General features: G+C 39.7%; 1 protein-coding gene across 1 annotated transcript in view; it reads left to right on the plus strand.

Moving 5' to 3' along the window:
* COL4A1 (collagen type IV alpha 1 chain) overlaps nt 1-21,672 on the plus strand; it is a 119,796-nt gene that overhangs the window by 28,761 nt on the left and 69,363 nt on the right. Inside the window, exon 2 of the mRNA XM_066545330.1 lies at nt 19,671-19,721. Coding sequence (XP_066401427.1) covers nt 19,671-19,721 — 51 coding nt within the window. The remainder of the gene's footprint in view (nt 1-19,670; nt 19,722-21,672) is intronic.

Consider the following 21,672-nt stretch of genomic DNA (forward strand, 5'->3'; position numbering starts at 1 on the left):
ACCTTGTGTTAGGATTGGGTGGCAGCCCTATGTAAGTGTCAACACAGCCAGACTGGAAGAGCCAGGGATGGACATAGGGAGAGACCTCCCTATGGTATCCTCTCTTCCTTTAGTCCACAGTCCTGATCCAGTCTCAGTTTATGCTCATCTGTGGCCTATCTGGGGGATTCCTCATTTTTCACAGCTCACCTTTTCACTGATCATCTCTTGCTCACCAGTCTTCTGTGAATCAAACTCCTTCATATTCTCCAGTTCTCCATATCTGATTCCTGTGCCTCTGCTGCCTCATCAGCAGGAGACTCTCACAGTTCCCTTTCTGAGGCTGCCCTTGCTTTATCTGCCCCAGGTTAAGCTAATGACATCTTCATCTTTCTCTAGGTACCATGGCCTAGTGCACTCATCCCAGCAGCCTCTTCAGTCCATCCTCTTATCTGGTCCTTTTTGTCACAGAAAAAAACCTGTTTCCTTTTGACTTTTTGCCATTTCCATACTCCCAGCCTCCCAGTACAGGAAGCCTACCTAAGGTTTTGGATGCTTCTGCACTTGTCCATCAGTCCTGCATGGTTCTGAAGCTGTGTGTGATTGCATCCCCTGTCCTGCTCATCCCATTCACCGTGCTGCCCAATGCATGCTGCTGCTAGGAGGTTGCTTCATTTCCCCTGGGATCCTGTTAATCATAGTTCAAAGGCTATATTTTAATTTTTTTCCCCTTGTGGATTTGCATGTCATTTAATTATGTTGATACTTGAAATAAATGCTTTAAAATAGCTTTTTTGTTTTGTTTTTAAATTAATTGTCTGGTTAAAGACAGGATACATGATGCTAGGCTCAGAGTAGAGCTCATCCCAGTTGGGGATGTAGCTCATCTCAAGCTTGGTGTTCTAAAGAATGTTGGTTTTTTCTTAGAAATATTTTCTCTACTCTATTAGTTAACCATGTAAAAGGAACAATGGAAACAGGTGTGCTCTGAGTAAAATTTCAGTAAATTGGTGACATTACAAAGAGATAGTCCATTTGTCTAAGGAATGCTGGTAGTGGAAGCTTAACTGATGTGTGTCTTTGGGGGAATTCATTGAAATTAAACGTGTGTATTGTGAAGATCCACACAATAAGTACAATTTTTGCCTCTGTTGACATGAATATCCCACTGACCAACTGAACTTCCAGCTCTGTCAACAAAGGAAGTATAGTGAAGGATTGTTTAGATATTTTTTGTTTCCAGACATGTATTGTAATTCGTTCAGTAATGAAGTACGAGTGTGCCATGATTTGGAAGTATCTTAAATATCCCTTCTTAATTCTTATGGCCTAGTGATGACTTCACTCCTAGAAGAAGCTGTTTCTCATGCAACTCTTCTAGAAGTCAAAGGTTAAAAAGCTATGTAGACAAATGGTGACGTTTAAGAAAATTTCAGTGTCATTTGAACCGGTATAGTTCAAATTGTGTCAGAGTTTACAACATTTCCTGTTTTTGGTGCTTTGTAATTGTAATCTAATCTTTTTTTGGTTTGGAGGAGAGATTAAATCATTGCCAGGGACTAATTTTGAAAAACTGAAGGAAGAGCATGAAAAGTCAGATGGTTTTGCTTGAAAGTGAAAATATAAAGTGGAGTAAGTTTTTATGTTGAAGTGAAAATAGGAAGACAAATATTACAGTTTGAAAAGCAGTTGTTCACCATACACCTCTCTTTTGTTATTTTTTCTGGATAAAGGCTAAGGCTTTGTAGAAAATTTATTTCTGTAATAATGCATTTTTATAGTCCCCTTCTATAATACTTTTAAGTATCACGTTGCTAAATCCTGAAAGTACCTTTCAAGAATGCTCAAGCTAGTGCCTGTAAAATGAATTTATTTTTATAGCAGATTTATTTTTATACAGGTACTGCATTTGCATTGCTAGAACAGCTCTTGCCACTTCATGGTCATCCAAGTCCAAATCTGGTCGTGCTACACAGTTAAAGAATGTGAATTGGTAGAGCAAACCAACAACTAAGTATTAATGCTGCTGCATGCCTTTACAAGGTGGAACAAATCTGTCACATTACCATACAAGTAAGCTATAAAATAAAATAAAGTCTCCAGGGGCCTGTCACTGGTGTGGAAGTTTCCACACAGGACATGGCTGAGGCATTTCACAAATTGCCAAGAGTAGGATTAGGATGTGAGCTGGAAATGTGTCTGTCGTCCCAGGTGGGTGCTTGTCCAGCACTGTGCATGTAGAAGCAGCCAACCTAAGGATTCTTCAGCATAGAACAACTTGGGCATTGTTTAGTTTGTCCTTGAGATTTTCACTGCCAAAGTACCCTTAATACAACATTTAACTACCAGTGGTGTCTTCTGGTCAGAAATAATCAAAAGCTTTCTGTACTTTTACACAAGTTTCTTAGAGCCTAATGGAAGTTTACTTGTGATTCAAATACTTAGGAGGTGGTGCACATATTACAAGTAGCACTCAAAATAGAAAAGACCAAGAGAATTTGTAAGGGAAAAGTTATGAAAGTCAATTGTCCTCTGCCTTTTACTTTAGAATGAACTCTTTCATTAGGTATTTGAAATTAATCATGACTGTTAAGAGAGACCAAAGCATTTTAAATGTACTTTTTGTTTGTTTTTTGTTTTAGTAACAGGCACATTTTTAAAAATGTTCCATTACTTCTCCACAATTATTTAAAAATTCTGGAAGTAATACATTTGAGGTTTTGCAATGATAAAATTCAGATGCTTTCTTCTTTACAAAATGGCGACACACAGCCACCTAAAAGGAAGGAAGGATGTGAAAAACAAGACCAAAGGAAGAAGGGTGCTGCCTTAATGAGTATAGCAGAATCTTTGTGGTACTGGTTGCTTGATGTTTCCATCTTCCGACAGATGCTATTTTTGTGTAGTTTTTCCAAGGGATAAAATGGTGACTCCATGATCTAAAAAGTGATACAAGGTAATGCTACAGGATGCCTTGATTTGAGCATTGGTGTTTTTAAAGTGTACATTTCAAGACATCTGTTCAATACATCCTGGGATGGTGATTTGCTTCTGAGATAAAATCAGGGTTCTTTTGCTTTTGCACTTAAGCTAACTGTTTACCTAAGCAGCTCCTAACTTTGGGTTTGGTATTTTGGATTATTTCAGAAAATCTGCCAAGTGTGGAGACTTTATATGAGATGACTTTATATGAGATGACTTTATTTATAACACGCTATTCTTAATAGAGGATGTGAAATTCTTATCATGTGAGAAATAAAACAGCTATATTGAATATTTATGCATTACTAATAAATAAAGATAAAGTCAGGATCCTATACAGAAGGTAAGAGAATTTGTGGTGGTCTTGTTTCACTTAGGCTAGTTGGAGTGCCTCTTAAATTAATAGATCTCTTTGACTCAGAAAATTATACTGAATGAAGCCATATTTATTCAACAAAAGTTGTGCTCATATAGCCAAATCTAAATCTAAAAAGATTTTTCAAAGTTGTTGAATACTCTTAAGTTTCTGATCATAATTTTAGGTGATGTGATAGGTGCAACACTGTTGAAAGAAACTACTGCAGTGGTTTGATTCTGCTTAGTGCCCCATACATTTGAAAATTGTGAAGTTTATTTTGATTTTTATAAAGGAGATATTAATGTGTTAATGGTGTTGTTAAACTGAACTTTGTATATGTTTTGTCCAGTGGTTTCTCATTACTTCTATTTTTAAAATTTGATGCTTTAAGTGTTTCCCTATCAGCAAAATGCTCATTTAGTTCCTCAAAACTTGTTGGATGTTCAAAACCTCTTGAAGGTGTTTTGATTCACATGGCCTATTTAACACCTCTTTTGTCTCCTTTTTGAAGAAATTGTGGCAAGGAGTCAGGTATTGTGGTGCCTATCAAAATAAAACAAACAGATGTATCTTTCTTCTGTCTGGGTCCAGTTTTTATTTTGGCAAACAGTATCCATCCTCCCAGCCATTCTGCTGGTGTGTACAGTTTGTAAATCACTGTAGAGTATGTTCCATCTGTGAGACACTGTGGCATGAGTATGTTTGTGACTGCAGATGTTTGGATTTTGATTTCTGTTGAGGTCTGTGGAGATTAGTTTTGCTTTTTTTTTCCCCCTCTAATTTTAGTTGGAGTTGAAAGGAATGCCAGACAGAATAAAATTGCAATTCATAATCTTAGATCTGCCCCTGTGGAGAGTCCTACAGCTTCTGCAATCTGAATGTCCTTCTTCTCCTTCTCCACCTTGGGACAACCTGCCTCTGTTCTTTGTTCTGCTTTTATTTGTCAACCAGAACTCCTAATCATAGATCATAGAACCTCCTGAACTGGAGTGGGCCCAGAAGGATCATTGAAGTCCAACTCCTGGCCCTAGGCAGGTTACCCAGAGAGTCACACCCTGTGTCCGACAGCATTGTCCAAACGCTTCTTGAACTCTGCCAGGCTGGTGCTGTGACCACCTCCCTGAGGAGCCTGTTCCAGTGCCCAAACACCCTCAGGGTGAAGAACCTTTTCCTTATATCCAACCTAAACCTCCCCTTATACAACTTCAGGCCATTCCCTTGGGTCCTGTCACTGGTCACCAGACAGAAGAGATCAGTGCCTGCCCCTCCTCTTCCCCTTGTGAGGAAGCTGCAATGAGGTTTCCCCTCAGCCTCCTCTTCTCCATGCTGAACAGACCAAGTGACCTCAGCCCATAGGGCTTCCCCTCAAGGCTCTACACCATCTTTGTTGCCCTCCTCTGGATGCTCTCCAATCGTTCAATATCTTTTTTATATTGTGACACCCAAAACTTGAGGTGAGGCCACCCCAGCTCAGAGCAGAGCAGGACAATCCCCTTCCTTGCCCAGCTGGCCATGCTGTGCCCGATGCCCCCCAGGACAGGGTTGGCCCTCCTGGCTGCCAGGGCACTGCTGACTCATGGTCAACATGGACCAGGACCCCAGGTCCCTTTCCATGGCACTGCTCTGCAGCCTCTCATTCCCCAGTCTGTCCCACATCCAGGCTTGCCCTATCCTGCACAGCAATCCTGTTTTCCTGTTTTCCTTTCTCCACTGTAAGTCCTCCAAGTAGTGCCAATCTAGAGTGATGCTCACTGAGATCATGTCAGGTGATGATAGGGGTGTAAACCCTTTTCTGATGACTCTGGGAACTACTGGCATTTGCACATTTTAGTTATTAAAAGGCTTTTAAATAAAGTAACTTCTGTTTCTTTCTGGCCCCGTATATTACTTCAATTAAATGTTTTATCTTAATGAGGTACTTTTCAAACCCAAATTATTTTACTTGATGATCAAATAAACTGTTAGAGACAGAGAATAATAAATATTATAAAAACCTAATATAAATAAATATCCCCTTTAAAGCAAGCACCAGTGAAATTAAGGAAATAGTCCCCTTGTAAAACTTTTGCTTACATTACATCTGGTTAAAATATGCTAATGGTTACTTTATCAAGCAGACTGAATCTGCCCTAAAAACTTGAATTATTTAATAATTGACTTTTTCCCTCTCTTTTAATTTCTGAATTACATCAAATAGAAAAAGATACATAAGCCAATTTAAATTGAGTAACCATTTTCCTTGTGCAAGAAACATGAGCTGAGCCCAAAGGAAATGTGATTTTAGCTAAAAAGATTATTTTTTAATAATTACTGTGTTGAAATTTATATACTCTTTTTGATCTTTATTGTGCAGATTTCTGATCTATAAGACAGTCAAACGGATGACACTTTTTAAATAAATAAAAAAAGCTAGAAGATAACAATAAAGTCACTTAACTCCAGTCTGAAGAGTAATGCCAAAAGTGAAAGGCCCCTTGACAGTCATGAGCTCTTGCTGTGTGTCTGTAAGGCAGCAGTCACAAGTTTAAGGTTGTGCATAGGCAGGATTAATACCCTTGTGGTTAATGACACACTTTTATTAAGTAGAGGTAGTGATTTTAATGACTTCAGTTTTTAACTTCTCAAGCAGTGTAAATATGAGACTTTTTAAAAAACTGTTATTTAGATGTGTGGTTTAAAGTGTGGTCTGTTCTAGGGAGTGATTTGGGAATACATCTGGCGCGTTAAGGATGTTGCCATAAGAATGACATGTTCTGAACTTTGAGTTTTAGTGTGACTTCTGCAGATGTGCTGGCATTGAAAGGCAGTCTCATGATGTGACTTTGGGTGGTTTTGCTTACGTTTATCACTTTTATTCCTGTTTTTTTTGAGGGCACTTGTCACTTAAGTTTGTCAATATTTGCATATTTTAGTGAAATTATTAAGCTGAACATTTTTTTATCCATGAATCTACGTGGAATGTTCTGGAACAGCTAGACACTGATCATTTGCAGTGAGCATTAATTCTAGCAAAATGCTGGTCTGGTAGGACTGTGTGATATTTCACATTTCTTTTGTACATGACTTGAGGACTTACATTATCTAAACGTAATTTTCTTGAGTTTATGCTGGAATGTTAGTGCTGAGAGCACATTGCAGATCACAAGGATATATGCTTAAGGATGAGGATAGTTATACATTTTAAATTTCTTTCTAGATGTACTCTGGATGACACATCTTCTAGCGGTGTTCACAGGCTGGGAAGGGTTTTGGAAAGCTCATTTTCAACATCTCCCTGAGTCCCTGAGATTTTCTAATTATGGTATAAAGCCATGTTGTTAGTGCCACAATGTATAATCATCGTTGTAATTAGGAAGCCTGGCTAAGCTTGCAGTCACATTACAAGTAACTGCTACAGTGAATTCAGCCAGTATCCACAATGATACAAAGCTGGTCAACCTATTTTCAAAAAATATCTTACAAACCCAGATGAAATGAGGTTATTAAACATACAGGTCATACAATATAGAAAATGGAAAGTAATGATCGTATTTTTTGAGAATAATTTAGATAAGCATCACTTTAGAGATACTTTCAACTTTCTTCCACAAATACCAATAAAAATGAAAGTATCTTTGTTGGTTACACTGTTGGAGAAGGGAGTATGATCAATACTATTTTAGTATAAAGGTAAACTCTGGGGGCCTCTATCTTTTTCTGCCACATGCAGTAGCTCACAAATGTATCAATTTCCCAATTTATCTCATAAAATGATACATGCATGTAGTAATTAAAGTACTTGTGACACCTGTGTCAATCTTAAACCCCTGCATGAGAATGTTCCTAGACAGTTTTGCCTGTGGTCCTGTTTGCATTGTCTTGCCCCTCCACCATGGCAGCATTTATTTGATTGACCTCATTGTGAAGGTAATTCACTAATGAGGTCATAATAAACTAAACTGTACCATTAAAAAAAAATATGAGTAAAAACATCACTGTATTTAGTCCTCACATAGTTTAATTCCAGGCTGGGTTTGATGTGTTGAAGTGGCAGGACAAGAGTAGGGCTGGGACTGCAGAAGGGAGAGCAAACATGTGGCAGGTCCCAGGAAGAAAGGTCTCTGTGGCTTTACCCCTTGTGACCCAGAAGGTCCCAGGAGGAAAGGCCTTTTTTGTATCCTTCATTTTGCCCTTTGGGTGCCTTATACCTCTCATTGGCAGGATCTTGGTTTTTTTTTTTTTTTGGAAGAACTCTGAAATGGATACTCAGCCTGCTTCTATAATAGCCTGTGTTTATAAACTTCAGAAAATTTTGATTAATTTTTTTGATGAAGTATGAGATCTTTAGTATTGACCTTTCACTGGATGAATGACCTTAAGCTTATTGTTTCTAATTCTAAATAACAAGCATGGATTTTGAAGCCTATTTGTGTCTGCTTAATCAGTGGAAGATATCTTATTGCTGAAACATTATCTGTCTGCTTCTTACAGTTTTTAAATAAGCTGCTCACAAAATATTTACAGCTGAATTTCAGTGTTCATCAATGTTTGCACTTCTGTTGACCTCTACATGCAGGAATACAGGTTAGGAAAATGTTTAATTTTACTCAACTATAACTTTTCCATCACTCAGGAAGTTGCCATAGAAAAGAATGCATTTTCAGCCTCTCTTCTAAACCATGTTATTTCCGTTTCTGCAGTGAGCATTATTTACTTTTCTTCTTGTACCTCATTAGTACTGCATTTTTGTAAACTGTCAGATACCAAGCGCTTCCCTGGATGCTCATGAAGTATGCTTTTATTTACAAAATGCAGTCAGCAACTGAAGTGGTACAATAAAAATTATGTTGTATGCTTTACAAGAGGAAAAAAATCAATTTTTGTCAGCTTCCTGTCTAGTCAACAAAGAAACATTAAAGAAAGAGAGGACTGACAAGTTTGTTTCCTTTTGTGTCTGGCAAATTTTGCACGCTAAAATAATATTTCCTGTAGCTATTTTGCTCTCATTCTCCCAACATTTCAATTTTTATTAAAAGTGGATTTTCAAATGTCAATTTGGAAAAATACGGGTTGGAGAAAATTTTGTCTGTTTTTCATTTGGGCCAGACAAATAAATTAGACAACATGTCGATAGCACCAGTTTTAACTCGCGACTATGTTTTAAAAATGGCAAAAGCATCCAGTTGACCCGCCACATAAGTAAAAGTGAGTTCCATGGCTGAAAAATAAATTAAATAGGAAAAAAAAAAGTTGTTTGACAATCAGTCTATGTTCTTATTCAGTTACTTTTTTAATAGTAATTGCTCTTTAATATATATGCTAATTTGCAGTGCAATGTGCATTTAGAGTGTCACAACCCAGTTGCAAGTGAAAATAGTTTTTGGATTAAGGAGCCAATTTGCATAGGAAGACATGGCACTATAGTTTCTACCAGAATAAATATTCTGCTCTGTTTATGTAAGGGTAGAATTCAGAGCAAGTTACAGGTTCAGGCTACAGGACTTCAGGGCAATATAATTCACACTGATGATTTGCACTGCCTTTCTCTGAACTCCTTTATACCATAAGGCTCTTAACTAAGAAATTAATACAACACAAGGTGTGTAACTACTGGAAATGTGCATTTAATGGAACAAAGTGTGAGTTTGAACCATCTAATTTGCACCTAAATCCCCTCTCCATGTACTTTTGATGTTCATTAGATGGACAAGGAAGACAGCAACATCTTGAAAGAGATCCAATCCATCCACTCTAATGCACACAAATTCTGTGAGCTCTTGCAAGTCATTCAAAAGACATGGGTTCCTCTCCATAACTCCTATTTTCAGAGAAGTTTTGCCATCCGTAGGGGTGAGGCTGTGGCAAAGTTCATCTTCACTGTTTCTGTTGAAGTCAAGTAGAAGGGAGTCAAACTGTTGTAAGCTATGGGTGTCCAGGTGTGTTTGTTAAAGGCAGAGGCTGTTGTCACTGAGGGAAGTATTTTCCTGCTGCTGGCATTGTCTGTGAAGGATCTAGAGCCAGCACCTTGCTCCAGATGTGAGGTGGTGCCTCAGGGGCATTTTAAAGTCTTGCACAGCAGAACTGAAATAGTGATTTGGGGGTTACTTCTCAATTATCTGTCCAACTGCTGAATGCCCCATGTGTTTTGAGGGTTGAGGTTTGTTTTGGGGTCTTTTTAGCCTCCTGTTTTCTTCTCTCTAAACTCTTTCTTAAAAGACACCACCACTTGGAAAAGTGCTTTGCTGGTGCTTCTCAGAAAGGAAAAAAGTGTCCTTTGGGATAATTTCTTTGCAACAGCAAAGGAAAGTAAAAACCCATTTTTTTGACTTCTGGCCAATCATCTTTGTGCTTCTTCACAGGAGCTGAGTCCTCACTTCTCTGTTGAGCAAGGGCTTTTGTTAAACCATGAGCTTTGCATCTAAGGGGAATATCTCTTGAAAGTTGGGACTCTTCAACAGTCAGAGAGACCCATATGCACCTGGAGTCTTTAGATATGTAGTATGTCCTTTGAAATGTAGCTTGAACTGAGCGGATTATTTCTGGGGTGTGCAGAGTCTTTAGGAGAGAACATGTTGGTGTGTCCTGAAGAGAAAGTAGCTCATAATCAATGGCATCCTTGACTGGAGCAAAAGACAAAATTCAGTGGCCTGTTAAGAAGTTAAGGAGCAGAGAAAGCAATACTTCCCCTTATGGCTTTTTAGGAGTCCAAACAGATAAATGACTACTGATTTGTTGTTAAAATTATCAGTATAACAGAACCAAAGTTGTACAATGGAGCTTAAGAGAAGGTGCCCAGACGGATTGATGATGATGGCAATTTGTTAAAATATCTGAGAGAAAATGCATGGTGTAGACTTCTGGTACTGCTTCCAGTACAAAAATTATGGTACTATTATGCAAACAGTCCAAAACCATATTTCATTTTAGGAAATACTCTTCCAATTTTAGACCATCCCTGTGGTGCTTTAGTTTCTAGAGCTGACTGTCTGCAAGAAGTGGCTGAAATCTTTCACTAGGACAATTAAATATAGCTTTTTTTTCTCTTTTTTTTTTTTTTTTTTTTTTTTTTTTTTTTTTTTTTTTTTTTTTTTTTTTACTGTAACAGTGATATTGCCATAGGATGAACCTGTTTGGAAAAACTTTGAGATCTGTGGGGAAGAAAAGTGGGTTAAGTAGGTTTATCAAATGAATTTTTGTGTATTTTGGCTGGCTGCTAAGTAGACTAAACATGCTACATGCTTTTTAAATCCTGTGTTTGACAAGGATGTTGAACTGCTGTGGTTACTACTGCTGTTTCCAGAATACCATAAGGCTCTTAAAATGTACAAATTAGTTGCTCATTAACAATCTTGTGATTCATTGTTGAGTCTTGTTGGCCAGAGTGAGGCCATTGTTACCCTACCTGTCTCCTCTTCCCAGTATTACTGAGATGAGCGACCTGGTGTTGTGATGTGCAAATAATGTATTTAAAATTGTTTATATTGATTGTTACTATTTAATTGCCAGAAGTTTTGAAAAGGTTGAGGCTACTTTCAGAAGAAAAGATAACTTCTCATGTTTTACTCAAGAAATCACTTGGACAGCTCTGATAAATTTATGCAATAGAAGTTGGATATGTTCTAGTAAAATTTGCTAATCTTTAAATGCCCTGACAGAGACTCCTGGAAAGGTTTTAGTGGCAAGTTGTATGTACCTGCAATATGCCATGGAAGTCAGTGGAGTCTTCCATTAAGGTTTTCCTTGCAGAAGCTGCCACATTTGACAGGTACGGGCAAATCTTCTGGTAAGGTCAGATGGGGCTGTGCATTGTGGATGTTGGTGCTGTGCTGGTACAGCCACAGCTTCAGGGAGTGATTGCAGCACTGAGGAGCTGCTGCCTGAGCCTGTGCAGAGCCTGGCTGCAGGTCAGCCATACCCACATAAAGCCACAATGTTTCCCAAGTAATGCAAGTTCAGGCTTGGGAGAGCTGAAGGGTAAGGAACTGCTGATGGGGAGCAAAGGGCTAAGAAAGGAGCAAGGGGACCCTGGTCATGCAGTGTATGTGACATGAAGGCAGGAGCCCTCCTGGGCAAGACCTTTCCGTGGTGATGGTGTTACCTGGAAGTGCACACAGCCTCCTACACTGGTGATGGATCACACTGCAGGAGGTGGTAAAAGGAAATTAGGAGCTGCACAAATAGTGCCCAGGGGAAAGCCCTGCTCAGGTGGTGTGAGGTCGGGACACAGCAGTCTGTGCCTCTGCTGCACTGTGCGTCACTTGGGTTTCTCCTCTGTGCTCAAACACAGAAGTCAGTTTATCTCTTGTGCTTTTCTCACATCCCTTGGTGTGCATCCCAACTAAGAGGATATTGCTTCTCCGTTTATTTAGTCTAGGAGAGAATGGTGGGGGCTGAAGATCTCTGCTTCCCAGCACTGTGTTTTTTAAAAGCTGTTACTTCTAAAGGTATTTGTTTATGTTGACGTTCATGTGTATCAGCTAAGGGAAGGGAAAGCAGCACTCATGGATGTGCTGTACACATTTGCAAAATGGTTTCACTGTCTTCCTGTGTATCTCTCCTGAGGCATCTCCTTTGCTTTTGGGTTTATGTCCCTTGCTGGACAGGGGCTGCAGTGCAGTAGGGCTGCACCTCCCCTGCAGACTTGCTCTTTCACTGCACTCCCCAATGTAATGGGGGCTTGCTGGGCCCAGACAAGTTTAAAGGGAAGACTTAGTGATTGGGTGGACAGCGTGGCAGAGGTGGCCTCTCCATCAGGACCAAACGCACAGCCCATGATGGCACACCTCTGGAGCTGGTTGCCACCATGGCATCCATCTCTTACATCATTCCCAATGCTGCTTAGAGAGGGTTGCTCCCTGTGGGAGGAAGGAGGGAGGGAATCCACCTTGGCAGTTCCCTCTCATCCTGGTTCTGCCTCCAGCCTGGGTTGGGAAAGCACTGGGAGGTGGAAGGTGCCTGGGAGGGGCTGCAATCCTGCTGAGCTGGTGGCCACCACCGCCTCTCCCTCAGCCTCTGCCTAGTACTGGTGGCATTGTATTTTGCCTCCCTGCTGGAACTGTTTTGGGGCAGGCTTTTAACCACACTGAGTGCCCATACTCAGAGTTATTATGGATACGCCCTGTGCTTGTGAAAATGGGGTTGTGCACTGAACAGCAAAGGCACAGGGGCCAGAGAAACTCTGAAACATTTCTAGAAAGCAGTGAAGCCCTGCAGGTGTGGATTTATTGAGAAGACAGCAAGAAGACTTCCATCTGTCCTTGCACCACCAGCCACCACACCATTGTAATGACACTGCTTCCATTTTGCCGGGTTATGGCTAGATTCAGCCTTGTACCTCTGGCAAGTGCTGTAAGTGGTTGTGTGGATCCATCCCATAAAGCAACAAGAAAAACAAACTTGTGTGATTTTTATGAGTCCACAACCCCTCTGCCTCATGAACAAGAAAGAAGTTTGATGCTTTGTTAGCCCTCCACTTGTATATGCTGGGATTGCTAATGCCAGTTTCACCAAACATGTGAGTTACAGGACAGGGCGTTTGCATTTGTTCCCTGCAAGACTTTTTTTTGCACTTTGATTTGTGAGCTCCAGGGTAGTTGTATATGAGGCGGGTAGTGAGCTCTGCAACAGCCATGGGGGGTTCTGCAACAGGATTTCCTGTCCACTCTGCAGGTTTTTTCAGGTTAGCAAAATGAGGAATGGGAGTTTCTTACCTGTATCAATTGGCTTCAGTTTGCCTGTTCACAAAGTAGAAGATCTGAGTGACGATTGTTAGCAGTGATTACCATAATCAAATTTAGGAAGGGTCATGCCCTTTGAAATGTATTCCTGAAAGTGCCTGTCACTGGATGTTAGGAAGCCCTGGAACATGCTCTAATCCTCAGCTGTCAGTGAAGAAACACCAGTGGCTGCAACACCAGAAGATCTTACTGGCACCTGGAATTTTTTTCACTTATTTGAAAATAAAACTAACAGTGGAGTTCTTGTCTAGGAAAAGAGTACAAAACCTACTGGGTGGATTGGTAAATACAGTCTTCTCTGTTGGAGGCTGAGCAGTATCTGACAGTCAATGGAAATAAGCCTAGTAGATAGTTTAGTAGATAATGCTCATGGGAGGCTTTTTTAGTTTGTATTCACAAAGCAGTTATTTGCTTTGAGCTGTGCAGTATGGAGTTCTATAATGTGATATTTTGAAATTTCCCTAAGTAAGCAGATACCTTGATTGTTTCCAGAGCTTCCTGTAAAAGAATGTAGCTGCAGGAAACAGTTGTTTTAAATGTCGTTTCTGTCCAAATATGGAACAACAGGAATAACTATATTTCCTGTGAACTAACGGGAAGCCCCCTAGATTTGCATCACTTTGTGCAAATGATGTTCACATCACCAACAGGAAGGTCATATTCACAAAGCAGCCTTTAGGGTAGTCCCATGACCCTACCTCCAGGATAGACCCCTGGGGAATTTGGAAAAGAATGTGAAAAATGAGGTCCCAGCAACAAAACATTTCAGTGCCAGCAATCTGATATTCTTTTGATTAAGAAGACACAACTCTTTTTTCAACATATTTTAAGTGAAGTACTTCCAACTGATGCTAATTTACAAAATAAATATTTTCATGAATAGTTAATTTAAAATCTACTAAATTCTGAAAATTTGCTAATGTTCCTTTGAGTGACTAAAGTACACTGGAGATAGATAAGAATCTGTGGTCTGTCTGCAATTTTTGTATGAACATCCTGCATGATTGTGGTAATACTAAAAACAACAACAAAACAGCCCTCCCACCAGCCAAACAGAAAAACCGTGCCAAAAATATATGAACAGCCCCCTCCTGTCCCAATAGCCATAATGATTTTTTTTCCAATTGTATTTTATAGAGTTTTTCTTAAAATTAATTTTCTTCCAAAAATTGTACAAGGCTTTTCTCAGACTCACAAAGTATTCTGAGTTGGAAGGCATCCACAAGGATTGTTGAGTCCAGCTCTTAAAGTAAATGGCCCCATACAGGGATTGAACCCACACTCTTGGTGTAACTAGCACCATGCTCCAATCAACTGAGCTAAACTTCTAAATAAAACCAGAGCTGAATTGTTGTAATTAGTTCAAATTTCATCATGCACAGCAATACTTCAGAAAGTGACTTGCCATTCTTTTCAGATATTACAAATATGTTAATTTGTAAACTTCTAAACCTAAAGTTCCCGTCAGACTAGCAGGAGTACTTAACTCATGCACTGACATGCAAGTAATCATGAAGTGCCACAGTTTTCCACTGTGTAGGTTTGTTTTCATCTGGGCCAAAACAATCCCCAGAAGATACGTTAGAAGAATGGCTCTGCATTTACAGAGAGAAATGACTGGGAACCACTTCTGCTTCCTCTTGTTACACTCATGTACATCAGCCTACAAGCAAAGAAGGTCTTCAGGACAATGAGTTTTGTAATCCTGAAGTTTAATGAGTGTTTGGAGATTATTGGGTTGTATGTATTTCCCTTGCTTAAACACAGGCATCTGGTGCATGTGCAGGACATCTTGAATGGCACTGTTCTGCTGTCTTCTGTGAAGACTGGATCTGCAGAAAATTGAAATGACACAACCAAGAACTTTAAATAGAAGCTTCCAGTCACTGCTGACGAGAGCTGAACTTAATTTGGTGACCTAGAGGGTTAAAGCTTCAAAACCAATAAGTCTTCCCTTGGTTTGGGGAATTCCCTGAACAGTCATAACTGGAGTCTACCCATGATTTGCTGGGAAAAAAATTTAAAAAAAGGACACGAAGATAATCTGCCAACATTGGTTTGTTAAGGGTCTTTTTTATTTGTTTTGTTTTTTAATAATGAGAAAAATAAATCTGGAGAGGAGGAAAGACTGGAGCTTGCTGACATTAGAAAAAAATTGTCTTTTTGTCTGTTATTTTTCTGTCTGTAGACATCTGAAATTGATGGGTTTACAAAAGACATGAGAACTGTGCTCAACTTCTGGTCTTTGCTTTTAGTCATCAAAATGAAGGAACAGCAGATGTTCCTTTTCCTAAACCATTTTAAGAGTTGAAGTTCAAATAATCAGTTCAGAAAAACTGGCTTTGTATCAACTCCTTTAAGGGTGTATAACTAAACTTTGCTAATTGCTAAGACAGTGCAGATTTTTTTTGTAATCTTTTTTGTTCTAGCTAAGTGTAAATCGGGAGTTTTAGCTACATGATTTTTTTAAGAGTTGTTAATGGACTGTAAAATCAGTTAACAAAATACTAATTTTAACTAATTACTAATTTTAACTAATACTAATTTAACTAATTTTAGTGGTTTCCTCTGGTGGTACTTTGTACACAAAATAGCAGTTTTGCTAATTCAGAAGTTACATCTAAAGGTTGAAGACAAGAATAGTAATACAGCCAGGGAGCTATTTTGACATTCTGGAAAGAGAAGAAAATATGAGAGGAATGCAAGATAAGTGTCCTGCAGTTGGCATCAACTCCCTACTTCTGTATTTGGTGGGATGTGAAATGTGGAGATATTATTGATCCAGCTCTCATGTCAGCTACATGAGTTGTATGCGTGTGCACCTAGGAAGAAGTGTTTGCTACATAGGGATAAATCTCCCTTGGGCTTCCAAGAGACTGGGTTTACACAGAGGTGGAAAGGGTTGATTTTGTGGAGAGAGGAGATTCAGACTTAAAGATGTCACTGTCAAACAGCCATCCTATTGGCTTTGCCTTTCTTGTGTTTCAGCTTGAAACTGCTATGGGAATTCAGCTCAAACTGGGGTTTAAACAAAAGCAATATAGAGTGGGAAATCATCACTGTTTAATCAGAAAACATCATCAGTTCAAGCATCCCATCGAAACAGAAATTTTCATTTTATAATGAATTAATCACAAGATGAAGTAATTATGATTATTTTTACCTATTTGAAGCACTTTGGCTATGATACAGGTAATTTGTGAATAGTCAGAGAATTTTGATATCTGCTGTAGCCTCACGTATCCACAGGATTTTCTGTGATTTGAAAGACAGTATATTTTGTGCAGGACAAGTGACTATGTTCCCTGGAATGTGATTTTTAACGTGAACAGAGTTAAGTAACCCGGGAGAGTTTAATTAAATTTTTACCTTACAGTTGTGCTTTGCAGGCTACAATGTGAACTCTGTTGCTACCTAGGCAATTAGCAGCTGGTGGCTGCTCAGCAACTGAAATTCAGTAAGCAGAGCCTGAGGTGATGTTGTGGGAAAGGGAACTACATTTCATCTTGAGAAATGCACTTCTGTAAGAGAGTAGCTTCCAAGAACTGACTCTGCCTTTGTATTTTTTTGGAGATGTCTGTAGCCTCCAGAAATGGTGCATTTCCAAATATGGCAGTCATCTCCCTCCTAGGCTGCTCATCTGGCTGTTTGCATCGTTCCTGTGCAAGTTCCAAGCAGTAGTCCTCAGATGCCAGGAAAGTAGCTGGACGTGGAAAAACAGGGCAGAACGCAACAAGTCTGTAGCTGTGATCTGACAGATGTCTTACAGCCTGCCTTGCAGAGCAGCCTTTGTTCCGTCTGCTGCAGGGAATTTTAGCAACTTTCTCAGCTCTGTCACTGACAGGGCTTAAGGCTTGTAAGGCTCAGTATGTGGGTCATGGAAGCTAGAGGTCCAGATTGGGATGCCCCTTCATTAGCAGGACTTTTTTTGAACTATATGTTAATGTGATAGAAAATGGATAGGTGTCCTTTAGGCAAACACTCAGGCTGAATGTAGCACCTCTGTGTGTGTCATGTTGAAGGGATGTAATCTTTTTATAGTTTGATACTGATTTACTAGGACGATTCACTAAGCTTATCAGTTGCAGACAGTCTGGGAGAATGAAATGGAATGGAAGTGCTTGTCAAGAAATGAAACAATTTGCATCACTAAAATAAGCTTCTGCTTCTGGGCAGACTTATATTTTGTGGGCGGAGTAAGATAAAATTAATGTCCTGTAATGTTGCATGAGAGGCTGGCCTGTGGTGCAAGGAAGCTATGGCTATTTGAAAATTATGAGTGTACCATGCAAAATAGGGGAGGTACCTGGTGCAGTGCACCTGGCCAAAGTCTTTGGATTAGCCTGTAACTGGCTCCTAGACAAGGGATCAAGAGACTGCCTTTTCATCTGTCACTCCCCCCACAGATTTTGCTTCCTGCCCAGCACTGTTCCTTCTCTGTTTTGGCACTTGGAGGACAGCAGTGATTGTTCCAAGCTCCCTGCAGTTTCTGGGGAAGGCGTTGTCTCTGTGAGGATGTCTAGGAGATATGACAGAGTTATTTCTATTTGTCTCAATAGTTCTAGTCATATATATTGGGATATCATTAAGTGGATTAATCATGTCATGAGACTGATTTAAAACCAAACTTTAGAAATGAACAATAATTTGCATAGTTTCAGTTTAATTGCCTTGTGATGATTCCTGTACGTGCTATAATCATCCTTCTCTCTTCCAGCATCTCATTACTTAAGTGCCCCTTTGACCCCCTTAAAGTTACCTTTGATCCACAAGCTTCTTCCAGTCTGGCCTTCCCATTTTTCCCGAGAAGCAGAAGGAAAAACCTCATACTTCTTCCTAGTATAGGCAGAGTGTTATCACGTTGCTCAGATTCTAAATGCATTTTAGTTGTTGAGGATAATGCTATCCAGCAGTGGCTGTCATTGCTGGCCAACCTCCCACCCACAGAGGTTGCAGTCAGTGACAGCAGGAGATGATGTTACTGTAAAATAAAGGCAATGTTTTGTAGAGCAGGTGCCTGTTCTGGCATGGCAGGCTGCAGCCCTTGCCCCCAACAGGACCTTGTGCAGTTGTGCTCCCTGGTGCTCAGTACCTTCTCACCTTCCTTGCCTTTGGTTATTCTCATCTGAGGCATTAAAAACAGGAAAATTTGAATATAATGAGCTCATTTTGTGGAGACAAAAAGAGGCTCAAAAGCACAAGCCCATTCTTCTGGCTATGCTAAATTTGAGAACAAAACCATACTTAAATAACAACTTAGTTTTTTTCTAAAACAGTGCATGTTAAATAATAGGCTGAAGGAAATATGCAGGGATTAACTTGAAAACAGATGTTTATAATGATTCAGTGACTTATGTTAAGTACATTCCCAGACGCAATTAAAACAGAGTTCTCCTGAATTTAGGGGATGTGTTGATAAAACTGATAACATTCTACATGATCCTGGAGGAGGAAGTATGAGCTGCAAGCATGCGTCCTCCAGCTGAGATCTCATCGGGTCTGAAAAACTAAGAGAGGTCACACCAGGTCACTTCTTGTAATGGGAGACCCAATGTTTTTCCAGGCACAACCATGTCCTGCGAGGAGTAAAGCTGATTGTTCCGTGGGTGGCACGTTTCCCTTCTGATCCTTGCTGAGGTTGCACTGCAGCATGTCTTGGTGTTGTCTTCAGATCTAGTTCTCTTTCTGCATTATATGATAAAAACTCATTCTAATCATGTTAATTCTTACCTTTGTGTGAATTTATAATATAACATGGTATAATAATGTAAGTAAAAATTGTAAATTGTAAAAATTGTAACTATTTTTGCTTTATGTCAGTATGGAGAAAATTCTACTTCAAGAAACATATTTAGTGGATGTACATATACAAAAAAAAAGGTGTCAACAAAAGCAATAATTTTTTTAGGAGATAGTACTGTAGTTTCATTGGACAGCCTTTTTTTTAAGTATTAAAGCCCCATTTCTCTTTGATGCTTTACTTTAAAATAAAATGTATTTAGCAAGTAAAAATGTTACTGTATTATTTATCTTTCTGGGTTAATATTTATTGGTCTCATTGGGGGCTTTCCAAATTCAAAACGGATTAGGTGCATTTTCTTTTCATTTCCCAGCAGTACTGAGATCCCAGTAGACTGTGGAGCCTGCAGGTGTAGAGGGACAGGTGTCCAGCATCTGTGCTGAAAGCTGTCTCAGGGGAGGTGCTGTCCCTGACTGATTCTGAATGATGGCCTGAAGGGGCTGCTGAAGGATCTCCTGTGCGTTGGTGGAATATTCACTGATACAGATGTTCTGCTTCTTTTCCTCATAGTTTGTTTCTCAGGGGCATGACAACAGTAAAAGCTATTGACTGCTGAGTTGCTTACCAGTTGCTTCATGACTGTGAGGAGGAAAAGTAGAGAGTAGCCCTGATGCACTTAAGAGCATCTTTGGTAACACAAAGTGACTGTAAGATTTTACTGTGCACCAGTTAATCTGACTTCTCTCATGTTACTGTATGGTTTTAAGCAAACTTTCCCTGCACTGACCGGCCTTGGGGTGGTCAGTGGGATGCTGCTGACATCCCTGGCTCATTGCAGTGTGTTCTGCCTGTCATCCAGTTCAGACATTTAATTCTCAATTTCTTTTATTTTCAGGGATGTTCCGGTTGTGGAAAATGTGATTGCAGTGGAGTAAAAGGACAAAAAGTAAGTCAGCTCTGTCCATTTCATTTTCTTGCCTATTTCAACCATAGGGTATAAAATCTGCTGGGAGCCAGGTGAGCCACTGGGTTCAGTGAAGGCTTGCACTGCCAGGGAGCATGGCCGAGGCCAGGCAGTGCCATCAGCAGGGTTTCTGAGCAGCAGCCACCTCTGTGGCTGTGGCTGCTGGGGGCAGGTGAATGCCCTCACTCTGGAGCGAAGCCCCCAGCCTAATGTGGCCGTGCCCTCTGTCCTCCCCCATCGAGTGGGATGCTAACCCATCACTTCCACCTTTCCCTCACCTCATCTCCAGCCTCCTCAGTGGGTAGCAGGCTTGACATCCTGACCACCTCTGGAAGTGAGGCAGGCAGTTCAGTTCAGGAATGCTGCTCTCAGCATGCCATGCAGATTGCTCTCCAGGATGGCTGTGATGCATCATAATCAATGTTCCCTGACCAGGGTTAGCCCTGGGAGGCAAAGACTTGCAGTAGGAAGAGAGAGGTTAATGATTAACTTAGATACAGAAAAGTGCTGCAGGTCAAGAAAAAAAAAATAAAACTTTTGACAGACCTTGCAAATGAGTTTTAAAGTTCCCATTCAGTTACCTAAACTTTTTGTACATGAAAAAAAGGCACTTTAAAGTCTTCTTTTAAAGCAGTTACAGTGAAGAAAAATTACAGAGCACTTAAGCACTCTGTGAATTCCCCTGTAAACTACCTGCTTTTGTAAATATTATAGACATTCAACCACTCTCCTTATCTCTTCCAATTTTGCTTGTAGAGATTTTAATCTATGATGTATTCTCTTGTGCATGCAAATGTGCTGTACATCTACTATTCTAAATGAATGTAAACCAGTTTTCTCATGCTGTGGTTGCTTTGGGTATGTGTTTCAAGGTAAGTTGCTTAGGTCACCCAAAGGAATACTTAGAAGAGTTGGGGGGTTGATTGCGTTTTGTTTTGGGGATTGGTTTGTTCTTTGAAATAAATAGACAACTGGTGTTCCGTGTTGTCTGAAAGGCAATAGCTGCATATTTACGGATGATGGATTTAAGAATGTCTGTTGGTGGCTTTTCTTTGGTGTTTTCCACAACTAGGAATGTAAATTACTTAATTGGAGGCCCAAGCAAGATAATTTTCTTTGTAACAGAGCATAGATGAATTTGTGACACAAAGAAAAAGTGTCAAGGTCTGGAGCATCATTCAGATGGAGTCTCCTTATTTTAATGACCCATTAATGTCTGTTTAATAAAAGTCAACTATATATTGAAAACAAATACAGCAAAGATTTGGGAAAGGTTCAAAACTCTGAATTTATTCCTTGATAGCTTGGTCTTATTGTTCAGTAACAAGTACAAATGAGTCACAGTAGAATGAAGGAGACATGTTATAACCCTTGCGTTGAAAGACATCAGTTTTCAGTTCATAGAGTATGCCAGCATCTTGTAACAAGATAATTAAAAAAAAATGATAGCTTGGGGAAATAAATAGTATTAAGCCTTATGCTTCGTTTATTTCCAGCTGTGTTCCTGTCTGTTTGCTAGAGCTTTTGCTGGCATTTTTCATTTGCGTAGTCCAGAGAACGTCTCAAAATGTTCTGTTTAAAATAAATAGATGCTTGTCTGATATGCTAGAATCCAAACTGCTTCACATCAATGTAGGCTGTTTAAAAATGTTGATGAGAGAAAAATATCAGTCCATAGTAACAGAACGCATATTAAGTTCTAGTGTGTCAGTGTACTCTCCACTCTTCCTAATGGGTTCCATCACAAATTTCTCTGACATTAAGCAGGTATATAATGAATCACATAATTTTAGACTTCTTGGAAATGTAGTTATTGACATTAGAGACATCTGGACAGGTGAATGTCTAGTTATAGCTAGAAAGCAATAGTCGAGAAAGGCATTTGAAGGTACTTTGGAATGTATTTAACATGCATGAATATGGTTCAGATCAA

The sequence above is a fragment of the Molothrus aeneus genome, chromosome 2, assembly GCF_037042795.1.
Source record: "Molothrus aeneus isolate 106 chromosome 2, BPBGC_Maene_1.0, whole genome shotgun sequence".
Classification (NCBI taxonomy): Eukaryota; Metazoa; Chordata; class Aves; order Passeriformes; family Icteridae; genus Molothrus; species Molothrus aeneus.